General features: G+C 44.8%; 1 protein-coding gene across 4 annotated transcripts in view; it reads left to right on the forward strand.

Moving 5' to 3' along the window:
* Positions 1-4,022: 4,022 nt before the first annotated feature.
* prdm5 (PR domain containing 5) overlaps positions 4,023-18,237 on the forward strand; it is a 303,364-nt gene continuing 289,149 nt past the window's right edge. For all 4 annotated transcript variants that reach the window (XM_048600193.1, XM_048600197.1, XM_048600207.1 and 1 more), the window contains exon 1: positions 4,023-4,268. In XM_048600193.1, the coding sequence (XP_048456150.1) occupies positions 4,176-4,268 (93 nt within the window). In that variant the 5' untranslated portion in view covers positions 4,023-4,175. The remainder of the gene's footprint in view (positions 4,269-18,237) is intronic.

Below are 18,237 nucleotides of genomic sequence, written 5' to 3' on the forward strand. Positions count from 1 at the left end.
TGGAGGAACACAGCAGGCCAGGCAGCATCAGAGAAGCAGGAAAGCTGACATTTCGGATCAGGACCCTTCTTCAGAAGTGGGGAAGTGGAAGGGGGCTCTGAAATAAATAGAGAGGGGGGACAGTGATAGCAGGTAGATAGTGGAGCAGATAGACGGCAGAGAAGACGGACAGGTCAAGGGGGCGGGGATGAAGCAAGTAAAGGTGAGTGTAGGTAGGCAGTGGTGGGGATTAGTCAGTGAGATGGGAGGAGCAGATAGGTGGGAGAGAAGATGGACAGGTCAATGAAACGGGGATGGGGGGGAGGCAGGGGCTGGTCTTGGGACGAGATCGGGGATGGGAAGATTTTGAAGCTTGTAAAGTCCACATGAGACCATTGGGTTGTAGGCTTCCAAGGCGGAATATGGGGTGCTGTTCCTCTAGTTTCCAGGTGGCATCGTTGTGACATTGGAGGAGGTCCAGGATGGACATCTCGTCCAGGGAGTGGGAGGGGGAGTTGATGTGGTTCGCGACTGGGAGGTGTTGTCGTTTGTCGCAGAGGGTGGTGGGTGCCTGGAACGCGTCGCCAGTGGAGGTGGTAGAGGCAGGCACGATAGCGTAATTTAAGATGTATCTAGACAGATATATGAATGGGCAGGGAGCTGAGGGATACAGATCCTTGGAAAATAGGCGACAGGTTTAGGAAGAGGATCTGGATCGGCGCAGGCTTGGAGGGCTGAAGGGCCTGTTCTTGTGCTGTAATTTTCTTTGTTCTTTGTAATTTCTTGTCTTTAGACTGAATCTTTCTTGTGTATATTGCTGGATGTTATTTCATTTCATTCTACCACTATGAGGTAACGGATAAGTCGAGATTTATTTTATGATAGTCCTGGTAAATCTCGGACACCAGTTCCCATGGACCTTGAGAATATTAGTAATGAAATCTGTACATACTGCATTTTATCCATTCACATCTAAAGCACCCATTTCCACAGCACATTTCTCCAACTCTCTAATTTTGCAAATTAACTGTGCTCATTTAGAAGAAATGATTCCTGAGAATACTGAATTGATATATTTGGTACATTTGCCTTCATTGGTCAGTGCATTGAATATAGGAGTTGGGACATCATGTAGTGGCTGTACAGGACATTGGTTAAACCACTTTTGGAAAACTTCATTCAATTCTGGTCTCCCTGCTGTAGGAAGGATGTTGTGAAACTTGAAAGGTTTCAGAAAAGATTTACAACATGTTGCCAGAGTTGGATGGTTTGAGAGGTTGACTAGGCTGTGGCTATTTTCCCTGGAGCATCAGAGACTGAGGGGTGATCTTGGAGAAGATTGACTGATTGATTTATTTATTTGTTGTCACATGTACCGAAATAGAGTGTAAAGTTTTTCAGTACAGGCAGATCTTAGTAAGCAAAGGATGTACAGATCAAAAAAACTTAGACAGAGGCATACAGGTTACATCGCACAGGGTGTGAGCTAGGCAAGATCAATGTTAGGAAGACCAGTGTTATTTGAGGCTAAAGAGTCCATTCATCAGTCTGATAACAGCCGGAAAGAAGCTGTCCTTGAACCTGCTGGTGCACATGTTCAGGCTTCTGTATCTTCTGCCTGATGGAAGAGGCTGTAGGAGAACATTACCAGGGTGCAATGGGTCTTTGATGATGTTGGCCACCTTTCTGGGCAGAGAGCTGTGCAAATGTAGTCCATGGATGGAAGGGTGGCTTCCGTGATGCTCTGGGCTGTGCACACCACCTTTTGTAGTTTCGTACAGTTTTGGGCAAAGCAGTTGCCATACCAGGCCGTTATGCACCCGGACAGTATGCTTTCCATGGTGCATCTGTAGAAGTTGGTGAGGGACCTTAGTGGTGTGCCAAATTTCCTGAGCTGCCTGAGGAACAAGAGGTGTTGTTGTGCCTTCTTGACTGTTGCATCTATTTGGGAAGGTCAAGACAGGTTGTCTGTTATCGTTACTCTGAGGAACGTGATGCCCTTCATCATCTCAACCTCAGTTCTGTTGATGTAGATGAGAGTGTGTTCTCCTCCTTTCTTTCTGAAATCAATGATCAGTTCTTTAATTTTGCTGCCATTGAGAGATAGATTATTTTCATTGCACCACATCACCAAGCCCTCCATCTCCCTTCCGTATTTTGACTTGTCATTGTTAGATATCTGTCCCACTACAGTAGTGTCATCAGCAAACTTGTAGATGGAGTTCATTCAGAATTTGGCAACACAGTTGTAGGTGTACAGGGAATACAGCAGGGGGCTGAGGTCACATCCTTGGCGGTCTCCGGTACTGAGTGTTATTGTGGAGGAGGTGCAGTTACCTATCCTCACTGATTGCGGTATGTGGGTCAGAAAGCTAAGGATCCAGTTGCAGTCGGGGGAGCCAAGACCAAGGTCATAGAGCTTTGAGATCAGTCTGGAGGGGATAATGGTGTTGAAGGTGGAGCTGTTGTCAATGAACAGGAGTCTGACGTAGGTGTCTTTGTTGTCCAGATGTTCCAGGGATGAATGCAGGGCTAGGGATATGGCATCCTGGGTGGACCTGTTATGTCGGTAGGCAAACTGTAGGGGATTGAGGCGGGTTGGGAGTTTGGAGCTGATGTGGGCCATAACCAGCTTCTCGAGGAATTCATGATTATTGATGTCAGAGCCACTGGGCGGTAGTCATTACAGCACTCTGCATGTGCTTTGTCAGGTACGGGGATGATGGTGATTTTCTTGAAGCAGTTAGGGATTTCAGTTTGTAGGAGGGAGAGGGTGAAGGTGTCGGTGAATACCTCCACCAGTTGGCCCACACAGGATCTGACTGCTTGCCCGGGGACACCGTCCGAACCCGTCGCTTCCCTTGGGTCAACTCCCAGAAAGACCGATCTGATGTTCGAAGTGGTGACGGAGGGAACAGGTGTGTCTGGTGCTGTCAGGGCAGATGACACCGCGCCCCTGGCATTCTGCTCAAACCGAGCATAGAAAGCACTCAGCATGCAAGGGAGGGATGTGTCTTTGTTCGCCATCTTGCATTGCTTCATTTTGTATCCCGCAATGTTGTTTGGGCCTTGCCATAGGAAGCCAGAGTCTGTTTGGCAGGATTGGCCCTCTAATTTGGTTGGGTACTGCCTCTTGGCCTCCCTGACGGCTTTGCGGAGATCGTATCTGAATTTTCTGTATTGGTCCAGGTCACCCGACTTGAACGCTGCACGTCTGGTCTTCAGTAGGGAACCTCTTCCAAACTTTATGATTGGTGAACACTCAGATTGACCTCTTTGGTACACAGTCCTCCACCAATTTCCTGATGAAGTCCATGACTGCAGTGGCATACTCGTCTAAGTTTTCCGCTGAACACTTCAACACGGTCCAGTCCACGAATTCCAAACAGTCCCCGAGACAGTCTTCTACTGCCTTGGACCAGTACTGTATTTATTTTTGCGAAATATTCTCCCGTTTCAGCTTCTGCGTGTAAGCAGGGAGGAGGAACATAGTGCTGTGATCTGATTTTCCAAAGTGTGGGCGGGGGACAGAGTGTTAGGCATCTTTGATGGCTGTTTAGCAGTGATCCAGACTGTTCGGTCCTTTGGTGGGGCAGATATTGATAAAATTATGAGGGGCATGGATAGGGTGAATAGTCAAGGTCTTTGTCCCAGGGTAGGGGAGTCCAAAACCAGAGTGCATAGTTTTAAGTTGGGAGAGAAAAAAATTAAAAAAGGGTCCTAAGGGGTGACTTTTTCATACAGAGGGTGGTGAGTGTAATGGAATGAGTTGCCAGAGGAAGTGCTGGAGCCTGGTAAAATTACAACATTTAAAAGGCATCTGGATGGATACATGATTATGAAGGGTTTTAGAGGGATACAGGCCAAGTGCTGGCAAATGGGACTAGATTAAGTTAGGATATCTGGTCAGCATGGACGAGTTGGAGCGAAGGGTGTGTTTCCGTGCTGTATCTGTGACTCTCGAGAAAGCTTGCTGAGGAGCTGGTGTTGAAACATTCCTGAAAGCTCGGCTTTGCCGGAGGAAAGTCGAGCCGGGAATGTGCTGGCTGAGCCAATCAGAGCGCTGGAGTCTGTGGTTTATTCCACAGGAGAGCAGGCAGCTGGGGCTCTGAGGGGAGCCACTTCCCGAAAGGCCGAGCCTTAACTGTACTCCTTCCCGGCCTGGCGCTTAGGGCAGCGGGCACGGCCACCGCAAAATGCTCGGCATGTACGTCCCCGATCGCTTCTCTTTGAAACCGTCCAAAGTGCAAGAAGGCATCGGGTTGTACACTGCCAGAAGAATAAAAAAGGTTTGTTTTGGGGTATTTTATTGGTGAAGTTTTGCCTTATAACTGCGAATGAATAACACTCCTGCTTCCCTTCGCTCTGTATGTGTGTGATTTTTGTTTTTGGAAGATGTTGTAACTTTTGTTGTGGAAACGGTCAGCCTGCTTGCCCCGAGTGCCACGTATAGAGCACTCACGGTTCTCAGTGACTGCTGCTGCAATGTCTGCAGCTTTCTCCTCCCCAAACTGCTCTCCTTCTCGAAAGTTTGAAGCCAGCGACATCATTATTAAAATGTATTCCCATCATGTCGGTATTGTCAGCTTGGCAATGGGAAAAGCCTTGTCACGTTGCAGCCCTTTTCATTCTATAATGCTAATCCTGACTAACACGCTCTCCCATTTCCAACATTTTTGTTAAAGTTTTTATTTTCAGATTACCAGCACTTTCTTTTTCGTTCTATTTTGAAATAGTTCGACTTTGAAATCTCAGGTGTTAAAAACAGACAACCTTGCTCGAATACTTGAATCAGATCTCCCTTAATCACTTATTTCTGAGACAATTCAACACCCTTTTCAATAAATGGGTCCAGGGTCAATTTTAAGGGTTTAAAATTGTCCTGGATCAATGAAGCTCATCTCACCCCTACTGCCCTATTTAGTTTTTTGGTGATCCGCTAGCTGTCATCTTCTGGTATCATAGAATCTGGAAATTCAGAAAGTAAAAAAGTGTTTTAGCTGATCAAAATTGCGCATCAGGGTGAATGCACACAGAGTCAGAGAGTAGTACAGTCATATGACATGGAAACAGACCCTTCAGTTCAACCAGTCCATACTGAACACAATCCTAAACTAAACTAGTTCCACCTGCCTCCTCCTGGCCTATATCCTGCCAAACCTTTCCTATTCATGTACTTATCAAAATGCCTTTTAAATGTTGTAATGTTCTGATCTGGTTGCTTGCTGATGGTTCTGTGTGAAAACAATTAAAAATGGGGAAAGCTAAAGCCTTTGTTTTTGGTCTCTGATCTAAACTCCATTTCTTAGTTCCTTAATCACCCCTTTCCCTGACAACATGATCTAATCTCTTTGCAGCCTTCCAGTCGTGTTTTACCCCAGACGAACTTTAACCTCATTCGCACCATTTCCAAGATGGCTTATTTCTACCTCTGTAGAGCCATCTGAGTTAATCTCTATTTTCACGCGTCTATTGCTGAGACCCTCAATTACGCCTTATTTACCTCTACACTATCACTATTCAAATGCGTACAGTTCTGTTTGCCTTGCTGTTGGAAGGATGTTATTAAACTGGAAATGGTGCAAAAAAGATTTACAAGGATGTTACCGAGACTGGGGGGTCGGGGCGGGTGTGCATTTGAGTTATAACGAGAGACTGGATAGATTGGGATTATTTTCCCTGGAGCATAGGAGGCTGAGGGGTGATGTTATAGAGCCGTATAAAATCATGAGGGACGTAGATAAGGTGAATAGCTGAGATTTTTTTCCCCAGGGTAGTGGAGTCCAAACTTGAGGGCATAGATTTAAGTTGAGAGGGGAAAGATTTAAAAGGGACCTGAGAGGCAACATTTCATATAGGGGGTGGTGCGTGTATGGAACGAGCTGCCAAAGAATGTGGTAAAGATGAGTACAATTATAACGTTTAAATGTTATTTGGACAGGATCATGGATAGGAAATGTTTAGAGGGATATGGGCCAAATGCCGGAAAACATGACTCGTTCAATTCTGGAAACCTGGTCAGTTTGGACAAGTTGGGCCGAAGGGTCTGTTTCCATGCTGTGTGACCCTATCACTCTATCTAGTCTCTTTTTATAGCTGAATCACTCCAGCCTAGGAAGGGTCCTGGCGAATCTCCTCTGCAGTCTCTCTAGCGCAGTCACATCCATCCTATACTGTGGCGAACAGAACTGTGCACTGTACTTTAGCTGTGGCATAACTGACATTTGATACACCTCTGTCAGAACCTTGTCCTGTGTATTCAATGCCTTGACCAATAAACACAGGTATCTCAGTTGCCTTATTAACTACCTTATCCATCTGTCTTGTGTTCAAGTCTTTGAGGACAGGCACACTAAGGTCCCTCTTACCTTCTGTACTTCCTTGGGTACCACCATTCATCATGTATTCCCTGCATTGTTCATCCTTCCAAAATGCACCAACTTTCACTTTTCACGATTAAATTCCATTTGCCATTGCCTTGCCCATCTGACCAGCCCGTCTATATCATCCTGCAGTTGAGGACTTTCTTCCTCGGTATTTACCACACAGTCAATTTTTGGGTCATCTATTTACTGATCAAACTTCCTACATTCATATCTAGAACATGAATGTACACAACAAACAGCAGAGGACCCAACACTAAATCTTGTGTTGTGGTACTGGGCACTGGCTTCCATTCAGAAAAATAATCTTGGACCACCATCTTCTGCTTCCTGCCACTAAGCTGATTTTGGGTCTAACTTGCCAAATTGCCCTGGATCCCATGGGCTGTTATCTGCTTGATCAGTGTCCCATGTGAGACCTTGTTAAAAGTCTTCCTGAAGTCCATGTATGTTCATCAACATCCAGGGTTCTCTGGACTCTCACCCTTTACCTTTACAGGATCATATTCACTCTGTCCCTTCACTAATTCATTTTTGAAAGACTCCTACTTCTTGTGCAGATTTTTCTACAAGTAGCGACACAAAATCCAGTTTGGCCTCATCCTGCCTTATCATGTTCAAATCAACTTTCTCCCTGTTCAGAATCTTTATTTCTGATTGTCCTTTTCCATGACTACCTTAAATTCGATGAGTTATGGTCACTGTCATTGAAATGCTCCCCACTGCCATATTTACCACTGACATAGCTTTGTTCCCTAGAATTAGCTCTTGTAGGACTTCCTATGTGCTTGCTTAGAAATCTCTCCCAGACACATTTTAAGATTTTGACCTCCTGTAAGTCTTTCACACTATATTGCTCCCAGTTAATATTGGTGAAGTTAGAATGTTCTACTATTACGTGACTATTTTCACACTTCACTGGAATTTGCCTACCTAAATGCTATTCTACCTTTCCCTGACTATTTGAGGTTTATAGTTTTCTCCCATCAATGTGATTATTCACTTTTGTGTTTAGATTCTATTCGTATGGCCTCAGTTGAGGAACCTTATAAGATATCACCTCTCTTTACTGCCATATTTGATTTCTTGATCAACATTGTGACTCCACCTCTTTTTTTCTTCTGTCCCTGTCTTTCCTGAGAATTCTGTGCCCTGGAATATTGAGCTGATGAGTCCTATCCCTCCCTCAGCCATGTCTCTGTCAATAATGTCATATGCCTATGTGTTAATCAGCACCCTCATCTCCTCTGCCTTACTTGCAAGATACCTAACATTAAAATAAATGCCAATCTTGCTATGTTTCCTTGTGCCGTAACCTGACTACATATGGTCTGTCTACCACTCTGACTTGGTTTTTCTTCTATATTTGTCTGTGCATTACACCCTATTATATTTTCAATCTGTATCCCATACCCATGCTGTATTAGCTTTAGACCCCAGCAATAGCACCGGCAATAATGCAGCCCCCACCCTGCGAGGAAAGTGGTCCCTTTATGGTTCAGATGTAAACTGTCAGACTTGTACAGATCCCACTTTCCCCAGAAATTGACCCAGTGATCCAGGAATCTAAAGGCCTCCCTCCTACATCAATTCCTTGGATACACAAGTCCTCCCAGTCCTTTACAGTCCATAGATTAACTCAATCACTTCTGCGCTCACAGACCTACACTGACTCTTCTTCTTGATATTTAAAAACTCCTCCTTGTTTTTGAATCTCCCTGTGGCCACATCCTTCTCTTATTGTAATCTTCTCTAGCATCTCAATCCTCCATATTAACATATGCTGCTCTAATCCTGCTTCTAAAGCATCCTTATTGTCATTACTCCAGCACATTCAGTTGCCTGGGTCCTAAGCTCTAGAATACCCTACAAACATCTGTCGGCCTTTCTACCTCTATAGTTTTAGAAGGTACTCCTTAAAACGTGTCTTTGACCAAACTTTAGGTTATTGATTGTGTTGTAGAACAGAGAGACCTAGGGGTCAGGTACATAATTCTTTGAAATTTGTACCTCAGTAGATGGGGTGGTTCAGAAAGCATTTAGCACGCTTGCTTGCATTGCTCAGACCATTGAATATGGGAGTTGGGATGTCATGTGGAGGTTTTACGTGACATTGGTGAGGCCTCTTCTGGAGTACTGTGTGCAGTTCCGGTCATCCTGTTATAGCAATGATATTATTAAACTGGAGAGGATTTAGAAAAGATTTACCAGGATGTGGCTGGGAATGGAAGGTAAGAGTTACAAAAATAGGCTGGATAGGCTGGAACTTTTTTCAGTGGAATGTAGAAGGTTGAGGAATGATGTTATAGAGGTTTATAAAATCATGACAAGCATCAATATGGTACATAGCAAAGGTTTGTTCTCTAAGGTGGGGAGTTTAAAACTAGGAGACATTTTTAAGGTGAGAGGAGAACGAATTAAAAAGGACATGGGGGTAACTTTTTTCACATAGACAGTAGTTAGTGTGGGGAATGAACTGCTACAGGAAGTAGTGGATGCAAATACAGTTACACAGTTTTAAAGACATTTAGATAAGTACATGAAGAGGAAAGATTTGGAGAGACGTGGGCCAAATGTGGGCAGTTGGGACTAATTTAGTTTGGGGACATGGTTGGTGTGGTCTAGTTAGACTGAAGGGTCTGTTTCCATGCTGTATGATTCTATGCCTCTCTGAACTGATTACATATTATATAACTTTGTGTCATAGTTTGTTTCATAATGTTCCTCTGAAGTCTTTTGAATCATTTTAATCCATTAAAATACTCTAAATTCTGAACCTGCGCATATAAACCACACACTGTTAGTGGCAACCCTGCAAAAAAATTCTTGAATTCTTGTACCTCAACTTTTCTCTGGTTCATCGGCTGGCAAGGTGAACACTTCAATCTCTTTATCGCACTAACAGTAATGTAAGCACAGTAAATATATCCACTTTTGCAAGAATACTGGATATCCCAAGATAGAGAGAGTTGCTGATGGTAGTGAAAGTTGGCCCCTCATGGATCAAAGCTGCCCCTTTAACCCTGGCTAATGTGATTGTTCACTAGCATCCAAATAGTGGGCAATACCATTCAAAACAGCTGCAAAAGGAGTGAAACTCAGCCGTGGGACCAATACAGTGAGCAGGATTTGCTGAAACAAGAGAGGTTTTAGGCACACAGAAGGCTGGAAAAACTGTATTTCAATGTCTTTGAACACAGAAGGTTGAGAGGGAATCAGTAGAAGTGACTGAAATTTTGAGACTTTTTTATAGGAGTTGTAATGATGATATAAAATATGGACTCCTGACTTTGAATTCTGTTGGGAATTTTATAAATGGCACTGTCATTGTTTTTACAAGCTGTAGAAAAGTCTGCTTTCCGGGATAACTGCAGCTCTGACAACATTCAAAAAATTCAGCACCTTCTAGGACAAAGCAGCCATTTGATTTGCACCCCATTCATTCCCATTACCACCAATGCACATTGATAGTAGTGTGTACCATCCATAAGGTGCACTGCAGTAATTCATTAATACACCTTCAGCAGCACTTTGCAAACCAACACCATCACCTGCAAGTTCTTCTCCAAGCCCCACACCACCCTGACTTGGAACTATATTGTCATTCATTGTCACTGGGTTAAAAACTTGGGACTTCCTTCTCATGGCACACTGCATGTCCCTCCACTCTGAAGATTATAACAGTTCAAGACAGTAGCTCACCAACACCTTCTCCAGGGCAGTAAGTACTGACCCAGTCAGTGACATCCACATCCCATGAATGGATAAAACCAGGTTCAAAAAGACTGACTTAAAATGGTCATGGGTATCACCTGGCCAAGTACCATGAAATGAACGTGGATTGAACAAAAGACAGCCTGAGCTGAAATTAACACCTTTTCCACTGAGGCTTTGAAACCAGCCAGGCCTCTTTGGGTGTCGTGATAAGATACTCATCTCAGGTTTTATTTTTTGGTGAGAACCTTTGCGCGTTTGTGAAGGAATAGTGTTTTCAATTATTCAGTCTGGATAGAATGAGTTCAGCATTCTGAATACGCAAACAAGCTGCTATTTCAAGAAGCAGAGTAGGGGAGATGGAAAATTGACTGTAAAACTGAAACAAGGAGAAAAGCCCAGTGACAACAGTTAGTGTAATGACACATCAGAAGAGCAGAAATTTAACTGGTTGGCTCCAAATGGCCTAATAAGCCTATCTGTTCAAGTGGAAATTCTGGCATTTGTAGTATTTTTCTGATTTTGAAGCAAATTTCTAGTTTTTAAGACAGAAAATGTTAAACTTGCCCATTGTTTTAATCTGATAGTGCAGATGAGGGGGCACTGCACTTTGAAAGGTTCAGTGCTGACATGGTGCGGTGTTGTCCAAGGGTCAGTACTGAGGGAGTGCCACTCAGTCCAAGGTGCTGTCTGTTGTAGGAATTTTTAAAGCAAAGTCCTGCCTGTTCTTTTAAATGGATCCCAGGGCACTACTTTGGGGAAGAACAGGGGCGTTATCACCAGTATTCCAATAAATGCTCATCCCTCAATTAATATCCCAAAAGCAGGTTATGTAATCATTATCAAATGGGAAACCACACCCAAAATAGAATAAATGTTAATGGAATATGGATGTTAGCCTCTATTGCTATTACACCCAAAGCAGAAGTGGATGTTGGAAGGCAGAGGATGTGCAATTAAATGTCCACTGTAGATGTGAAAGAGCCATGGGGAGCTCGGCACAGGAGGTTTGCCATTGCTGAGTCTGAATTAGGGAGCTATAGGACAGAGCTGAGTGTACAAAATTCTTGTTGTTGAAGCTGCGCTCATCCAGGCAGGGAGGGAATATTCCATCACATCCCTGACCTGTGCTTTGTAGAAGGTGGACAGGTACTGCAGAGTCAGGAGGTGAATTACTGACTGCAGAATTCCTGAGATCTCGGTATTTATATGGCTACTCCAGTTCAGTTTCTGGTCAGTGGTCATCAAGATGTTTATAATTGGGGAATTCAACAATGGCAGTGCCATTGATTGTCTAGGGATGATGGTTAGGATCTCTCTTACTCGAGATGGTCATTGCCTGGCACTTATGTGGCATGAATGTAACTTGCCAGTTATTAGCCCAAGGCTGGATATTGGCCAGATTTTTATTGTGTTGTGAAACAGACTGCTATGGTATCTGATAGAGGGAAGGCCATTGATGAAGCAACTGGTGATGGTCAGGCCAAAGACACTACCCTGAGGAACTCCTGCAGAGCCTGAGGGTCTTGATGCTGTTTTGACCAAGGTTGGAGGAGTGCACTGCTTGTCTAGTCCCATCATCCACTGGCTGCATTATAAAATGAACACTTTTTCTCGGTTACTAAGAAGGCCAATTAATTAACACAAACAAATTGCTGGAAAGACACAGCAGGTCTGGCTGCATCAGTGGAGCGAAAGCAGAGTTAATGTTTTGTGTCCAGTGACTCTTCTTCAGAACAGCTAGGAAAAGGTTGGGTAAAACTGCTGAAAATGGCATGGGGGAAGCTGGGGGGTGTGGGTACTAAACGATAGATGGAGGTGGAGCCCAGAGAGAGATAACAGCAGTTGGGCAGAAAAAGGAACGGGTAGTGGTCAGCCTGGGAGAATGAATAACTGCTAATGGGGATCATTAGTGGCTGACAATGGGATGGTTGTGATAGCAACCCACGTGATGACAAGGCCTAATGTATGGGGGTTTGGATAAGGGCATGGGAGAAGGTGCTCAGGCCTTGAAATTTTTTAACTTGATATTGAGTCCTGAAGGCTGCAGGGTTCCCAAGTGGAAAATGAGGTGTTGTTTTTCCAACTTGCGCTGAGCTTCCCTGGAGCATTGCACCAAGCCTGAGACAGAGACCTTGGCCTGGTAACGTGGTGGAGTGTTGAAGTGGCAGGCAGCAGGAAGCTCAGGGTCATTTTTGTGGACAGATTGTAGGTGTTTTGCAAAGCAGTCACCCAGTCTACGTTTCATCTCCCAGTGGCGAGGAGACCACATTGTGAGTAGCGAATGTGTGAAGATTAGATTGAGTGAAGTGCAGGTAAATTGCTGTTTCACCTGGAAGGTGTGTCTGGGGCCTTGGATAGTGAGGAAGGAGGAAGTGAACAGGCGGGTGTTGCATGGGAAGGTGCTGTGGGGCTGTGGGAAGGTGTTGTGAATGGTGTTGGAGTGGACCAAGGTGTCCCAGAATAAACAGTCCGTGCAGTAGGTAGGTAAAGGAGGGAAGGGATATCTTTTTAAACCTTCATTCACATGATGAGGGCATCGTCAGCGAGGCCAGCATTTATTGCCCATCCTTAATTGCCCAGAGAGTAGTTAAGCGTCAGCCACTGCAGTGGATCTGGAGCCACATGTAGGCCAGACCAGATAAGGATGACAGCTTCCTTCCCTAAATGATGACAGTGAACCAGATGGGTTTTCCCCCCAACAATCAACAATGGTTTCATGGTCAGCAATAGACTCTTAATTCTCAATTTTTATTGTATTCAAATGTCACCATCTGCCACTGTGGGATTTGAACCCAGGTCCCCAGCACATTAACTGGGTCTCTGGATTAACAGTTCAGCAATAATGCCATTAGGCCATCACCTCCCCTTAATTTGTGTCTGGTGATGGCATCCTGCTGGAGGAGGGGCAAATGATCCTTTGGATGTGGATGCTGCTGGGATAGTAGGTGAGGACAAGGGGAACCCTGTTGCTTTTGTGAGAGGGGATGAGGGCGGAGGTGCAGGTGATAGGTCAGACACGGCTGAGGGCCCTGTCAACCATGGTGGGAATCCTCGGTTGAGGAAGAAGGTGGACATTTCAGAGGCCGCCTTATCAAAGCTGGCATTATTGGAACAGATGTGATGGAGAGGGAGAACTGTGAGAATGGAACAGGGTGTGAGGATTTTTAGTCAAGATAACTGTGGGATTTGGTAGGTTTGTAGTGGATGTTGGTGGCCAGCCTATCCCCAGAAATGGAAACAGAGATGTTGAGGAAAGGAAGGGAGGAGTCAGAGATGGACTAAGTGAAAGTGAGAGCAGGATCGAAATTGGAAGCGAAATTCAGGACGAGAGGGAAGCAGCACTGATGATGTTATCGTCACCATAAAGAGACCGGGGCACATGCGGATACCTTGACAGGCTGATGACCTGAAGAAAGTGAAAGAGCATAAGATATAGGAGCAGAATTAGCTATTCAGCCCGTTGAGTTTGCTCCACCATTTGATCATGGCTGATATGTTTCTCAACCCCAAACTCTGTATTCTCCCCATAACCCTTGATGTCATTACCAACCACAAACCTATATCTGTCTTAAATACACTCAATGACTTGACCTCCACAGCTCTATGCCTCAATGAGTTGCACAGATTCACCACTTTCTAGCTGAAGAAATTCCTCCTCATCTTAATTCTAAAGGGTCGTCCCTTCACTTTGAGGCTATGCCCTCAGGTCCAAGTCTCTGCTACTAGTGGAAACATCTTCTGCATGTGCATGCTTTGCATACCTCTCACTACTCTGTAAGTTTCAATCAGATCCCCCCCCTCTTGTCCTTCTAAACACCATCGATTACAGATCCAGAATCCTCAACCACTCCTCATTTGACAAGCCCTTTATCCTTGGGATCATTCTTATAAACTTCCTCTGGACCACCTCCAATGTTACCATGTCCTTGCTTAGATATGGGACCCAAGACTGCTCACCATATTCCTATATCAAGGGATATACAGAATTGAGTTAAGGGAAAACGGGAGGCTTATAGCAGATAATGAGGAGTCAAAACATAGAAGCTTGAGAGGAGTACAGAACGTGCAACAGGGAACTTCTAAGGGAGAATAGGAGAGCATGTGTTTTTTCCGGGTGCTCTGGTTTCCTCCCACAGTGCAGAGATGTGCAGGCTAGGTGGATTGGCAATGCTAAATTGCCCGTAGTGTTCAGGGATGTGCAGATTGGGTGGGCTATAGGAGGATGGGTCTGGGTGGGATGCTCCAAGGGTCGGTTTGGACTTGTTGGGCCGAAGGGCCTGTTTCCACACTGTAGGAATTCTATGATAAAATGATCTATGATAAAAGGGGATGTGAAAGGATAGTAACAGACAAAATAAAGAAAATCTTAAGTTGTTTCACATTACATTAAGTGTTAAACGATAACGAGGGAATGAACAGGGCCAGTTAAGTGATAATTTGTGCATGGAAGCAGAGGATGTAGGTAGGGCTCTAAATGTATATTTTGGGTTGGTTTTCACTAGTGAGAGGGATCATATGGGTATCAAAATCAGGAAGAAGATCTGTGATAGAATTGAAGAAATTAGCATTGATAGAAAGGAGATTCTGAGTGGTCTGGCAGGCTCAAAAGCAGATAAATCCACAGGACTGGATTAAATGTATTCCAGGTTGTTGAGTGAGGCAAGGGAGGAAATAACAGGGGAGCTTGAAACAATTTTCAGCTCCTCTCTGGCTGCAGGAGATGTACTGGAGGACAGTCAGTGTGGTACCGTAATTCAAGAAGGGAGCAAGCGATAAACCAGGAAACTATAGGCTGGTCAGTCTAATCTTGACCTGTTCATTGAGAACTGTCGTTGTGACATTGGTGACCTTACTTTCTCTTCTTCCCCACCCCCTCCACCCACCCCACCCCCATTCAAACCTATCTCCTTCTGAACAGACTGCACTCCATGCTATCAAATCCAACCCTGACTTTGTAATTAAGCCTGCTGACAACAGTGGTGCTGTTGTTACTGGCGGACTGATCTGTACATTGTGGAGGCTGAGCAGCTCTCAGATACCTCCAATTATCTCCCCAGGACCATTGAGCAGCAGACCATTGTGTCCACACAGTTATTAAGCTCAATCATCTGGAGATCTCACCTCCATTGCCTCCAAGTTCCTAGTCAGCCTACACCCCACAACCTGCTTCCACCACCTTCCATGCTTTCATGATGCCTGGTCTTTGGTTATCGAGTGAACTCATGCACATTTCCCAGCAGCAGTAATCATACCTGTAATTCCTGAGCTGTCAACAACTTGCCAGAGTCAACAAGGTGAGTGTACATTGGGGCATTATTTTAGACCAGTTAGACCAGCAGACTCCTGAGTCTTTGATTGTTAAAACTGAAGAGCTCCAGCCCTGCCTTGGCAACAGGAGACAGAGAGTTGTAGTGGAAGGGAGTTTCTCAAAATGGAGAACTGTGACCAGTGGTGTTCCACAGGGATCCGTGTTGGGACCACTGTTGTTTGTGATATACATAAATGACCTGGAGGATGGTATAGATGGTCCGATTAGCAAGTTTGCAGATGACACTAAGATTGGTGGAGTAGCAGATAGTGAAGCGGACTGTCGGAGAACGCAGCAGAATATGGATAGATTGGAGAGTTGGGCAGAGAAATGGCAGATGGAGTTCAATCCAGGCAAATTCGAGGTGATGCATTTTGGAAGATCCAATTCAAGAGCGAACTATCCGGTAAATGGAAAAGCCCTGGGGAAAACTGATGCACAGAGAGATCTGGGTGTTCAGATCCATTGTACCCTGAAGGTGGCAACGCAGGTCGATCAAGTGGTCAAGAAGGCATACGGCATGCTTTCATTCATCAGACGGGATATTGAGTACAAGAGTTGGCAGGTCATGTTACAGTTGTATAGGACTTTGGTTCAACCACATTTGGAATACTGCATACAGTTCTGGTCGCCACATTACCAAAAGGATGTGGATGCTTTGGAGAGGGTGCAGAGGAGGTTCACCAGGATGTTGCCTGGTATGGAGGGCGCTAGCTATGAAGAGAGGTTGAGTAGATTAGGATTATTTACATTAGAAAGATGGAGATTGAGGGGGTCCTGATTTGAGGTCTACAAAATCATGAGAGATATAGACAGGGTGGATAGCAAGAAGCTTTTTCCCAGAGTGGAGGACTCAATTACTAGGGGGTCACGATTTCAAGGTGAGAGGGGAAAGTTTAAGGGAGATATGTGTGGAAAGTTCTTTACGCAGAGGGTGGTGGGTGCCTGGAATGCGTTGCCAGCGGAGGTGGTAGAGGCAGGCACGATAGCGTCATTTAAGATGTATCTAGACAGATACATGAATGGGCAGGGAGCAGAGGGATACAGATCCTTGGAAAATAGGCGACGGGCTTAGATAGAGGATCTGGATCGGCGCAGGCTTGGAGGGCCGAAGTGCCTGTTCCTGTGCTGTAATTTTCTTTGTTCTTTGAGGAAGTTTGTGGTCTTCCTCAGTTTTATTCCTTTTGTTCCACACCCAGAATTATAAGTGGTCTGATATTGTGTGCTCAGACCATTACTAGACACTACTGGTTTCTTCTTAAATTTAAATATGACATAACAAAACATAACATTGTACTTAATTAGACATTGGGATGGGAGCACCTCATGTAAGCTCCACCTTAATGAGGAACATATACAGCAGCACCATGAGCAATATTAGCAGTAACACAGACACCATCATCTCAGCCACATGTCACTCCCCAGGGCAGAGATAGACAAGGAGATCCTGTTCTGTGGAGTGAGGCACACAACCCAGGGCTCTATGGACATATATTAGCACCAGAGCCTCTAAAGGCCCAGGAGGTCACTGCTGACAGCAGTACCATCCTGCAACTTCCTTCTTAATGGAGCAGATAGAAACATATTGCTGGTAACCACCAAGATGCCTGTCATTGGAGGACTTCATCTCTCCTGAATCTCCCTCTTCTGGATCAGTGTCTTTTCCTGATGTGATGAATTCTCTTCTTTGAAGAGTGAAAGCAGGGAGTTTTGAGTGTTTGAAACGGCGTGTGTGGAGAGGACGGGTGGACAGTATTAATGAAGGAGGCAGAGGCTTGGATGTGAGAGGGTAATAAAGTAAACTTGAATGTTGAGCAGCTAAGGGTGTGAGGAAAGGGTGGAACAAGTGGAACTGTAAGGTCTTTTGATCTGAGGCAATCTCATATGCCTGAGAATGTTGAATATGTCAGGCTGGGTTTGGAATCTGGAAGTGTTCTGTAACTCACCTTCCGCACCCTTGCAAGGTTCTAGATTCTTCCTGGTGCAGTCTCCAAGTTGGAGGGATTGCACTTCTGCTGCAGATTTTTTTGGCCTCTGACACACCTACTTGGTTGGAGAGCCTGACCTCTTTGTCTTATCCTTGGGAAACATTATCTTACTTCAACAACAAAATTGCTGGAAAAGCAACTTTCTGAGGAAGGATCACCGGACCCGAAACATTAACTCTGTTTTTCCTTCACAGATGCTGCCAGACCTGCTGAGCTTTTCCAGCAACTTTGTTTTTGTTCCTGAGTTACAGATCCGCAGTTCTTTCGGTTTTTATTATCCTACTGCAGCTCCTCAGTTGCCGTAGTAGGATATCCAACTATGAATGAGTGTATCGTGGCGTGGGATGTAATATGCAGGCCACCCTTCTGTTGAGACCTATTGTCTGTTTCTCTTGCTGTGGCTGCTACAACTTCAGCAACCCATTTCCAGTTTAGATGCACTTTAAACTGGCAATCCTTCCATCAACAGTTTCAGCATGCCACTGTGGCTACTCTGGTTGGGAAACCCGGAAGTGGGATCTGAATGCTGTTGCTCCGTCTCCATTGCAGATTCCAGTGTGTTCAAGATGCAAAATAGATCCTATCGTTTTGGCTGGATATATTGTTTCAAAATTCTGCCCCAAAGCCCTCGTAACCTGTGAGGCGAGACAAATATTGAGATTTCCAGTTTACTCTCGTACGTTATTTGACTTTAAAAGGACAACATTATTTGATCCAGATAAAGAATTTTTTTTGAGATAGTAGGAACTGCAGATGCTGGAGAATCTGAGACAACAAGGTGCAGAGCTGGATGAACACAGCAGGCCAGGCAGCATCATAGGAGCAGTAAGGCTGACGTTTCGGGCCTAGATCCTTCATCAGA

Source organism: Rhincodon typus, chromosome 1 (genome assembly GCF_021869965.1).
Source record: "Rhincodon typus isolate 14 chromosome 1, sRhiTyp1.1, whole genome shotgun sequence".
NCBI lineage: Eukaryota > Metazoa > Chordata > Chondrichthyes > Orectolobiformes > Rhincodontidae > Rhincodon > Rhincodon typus.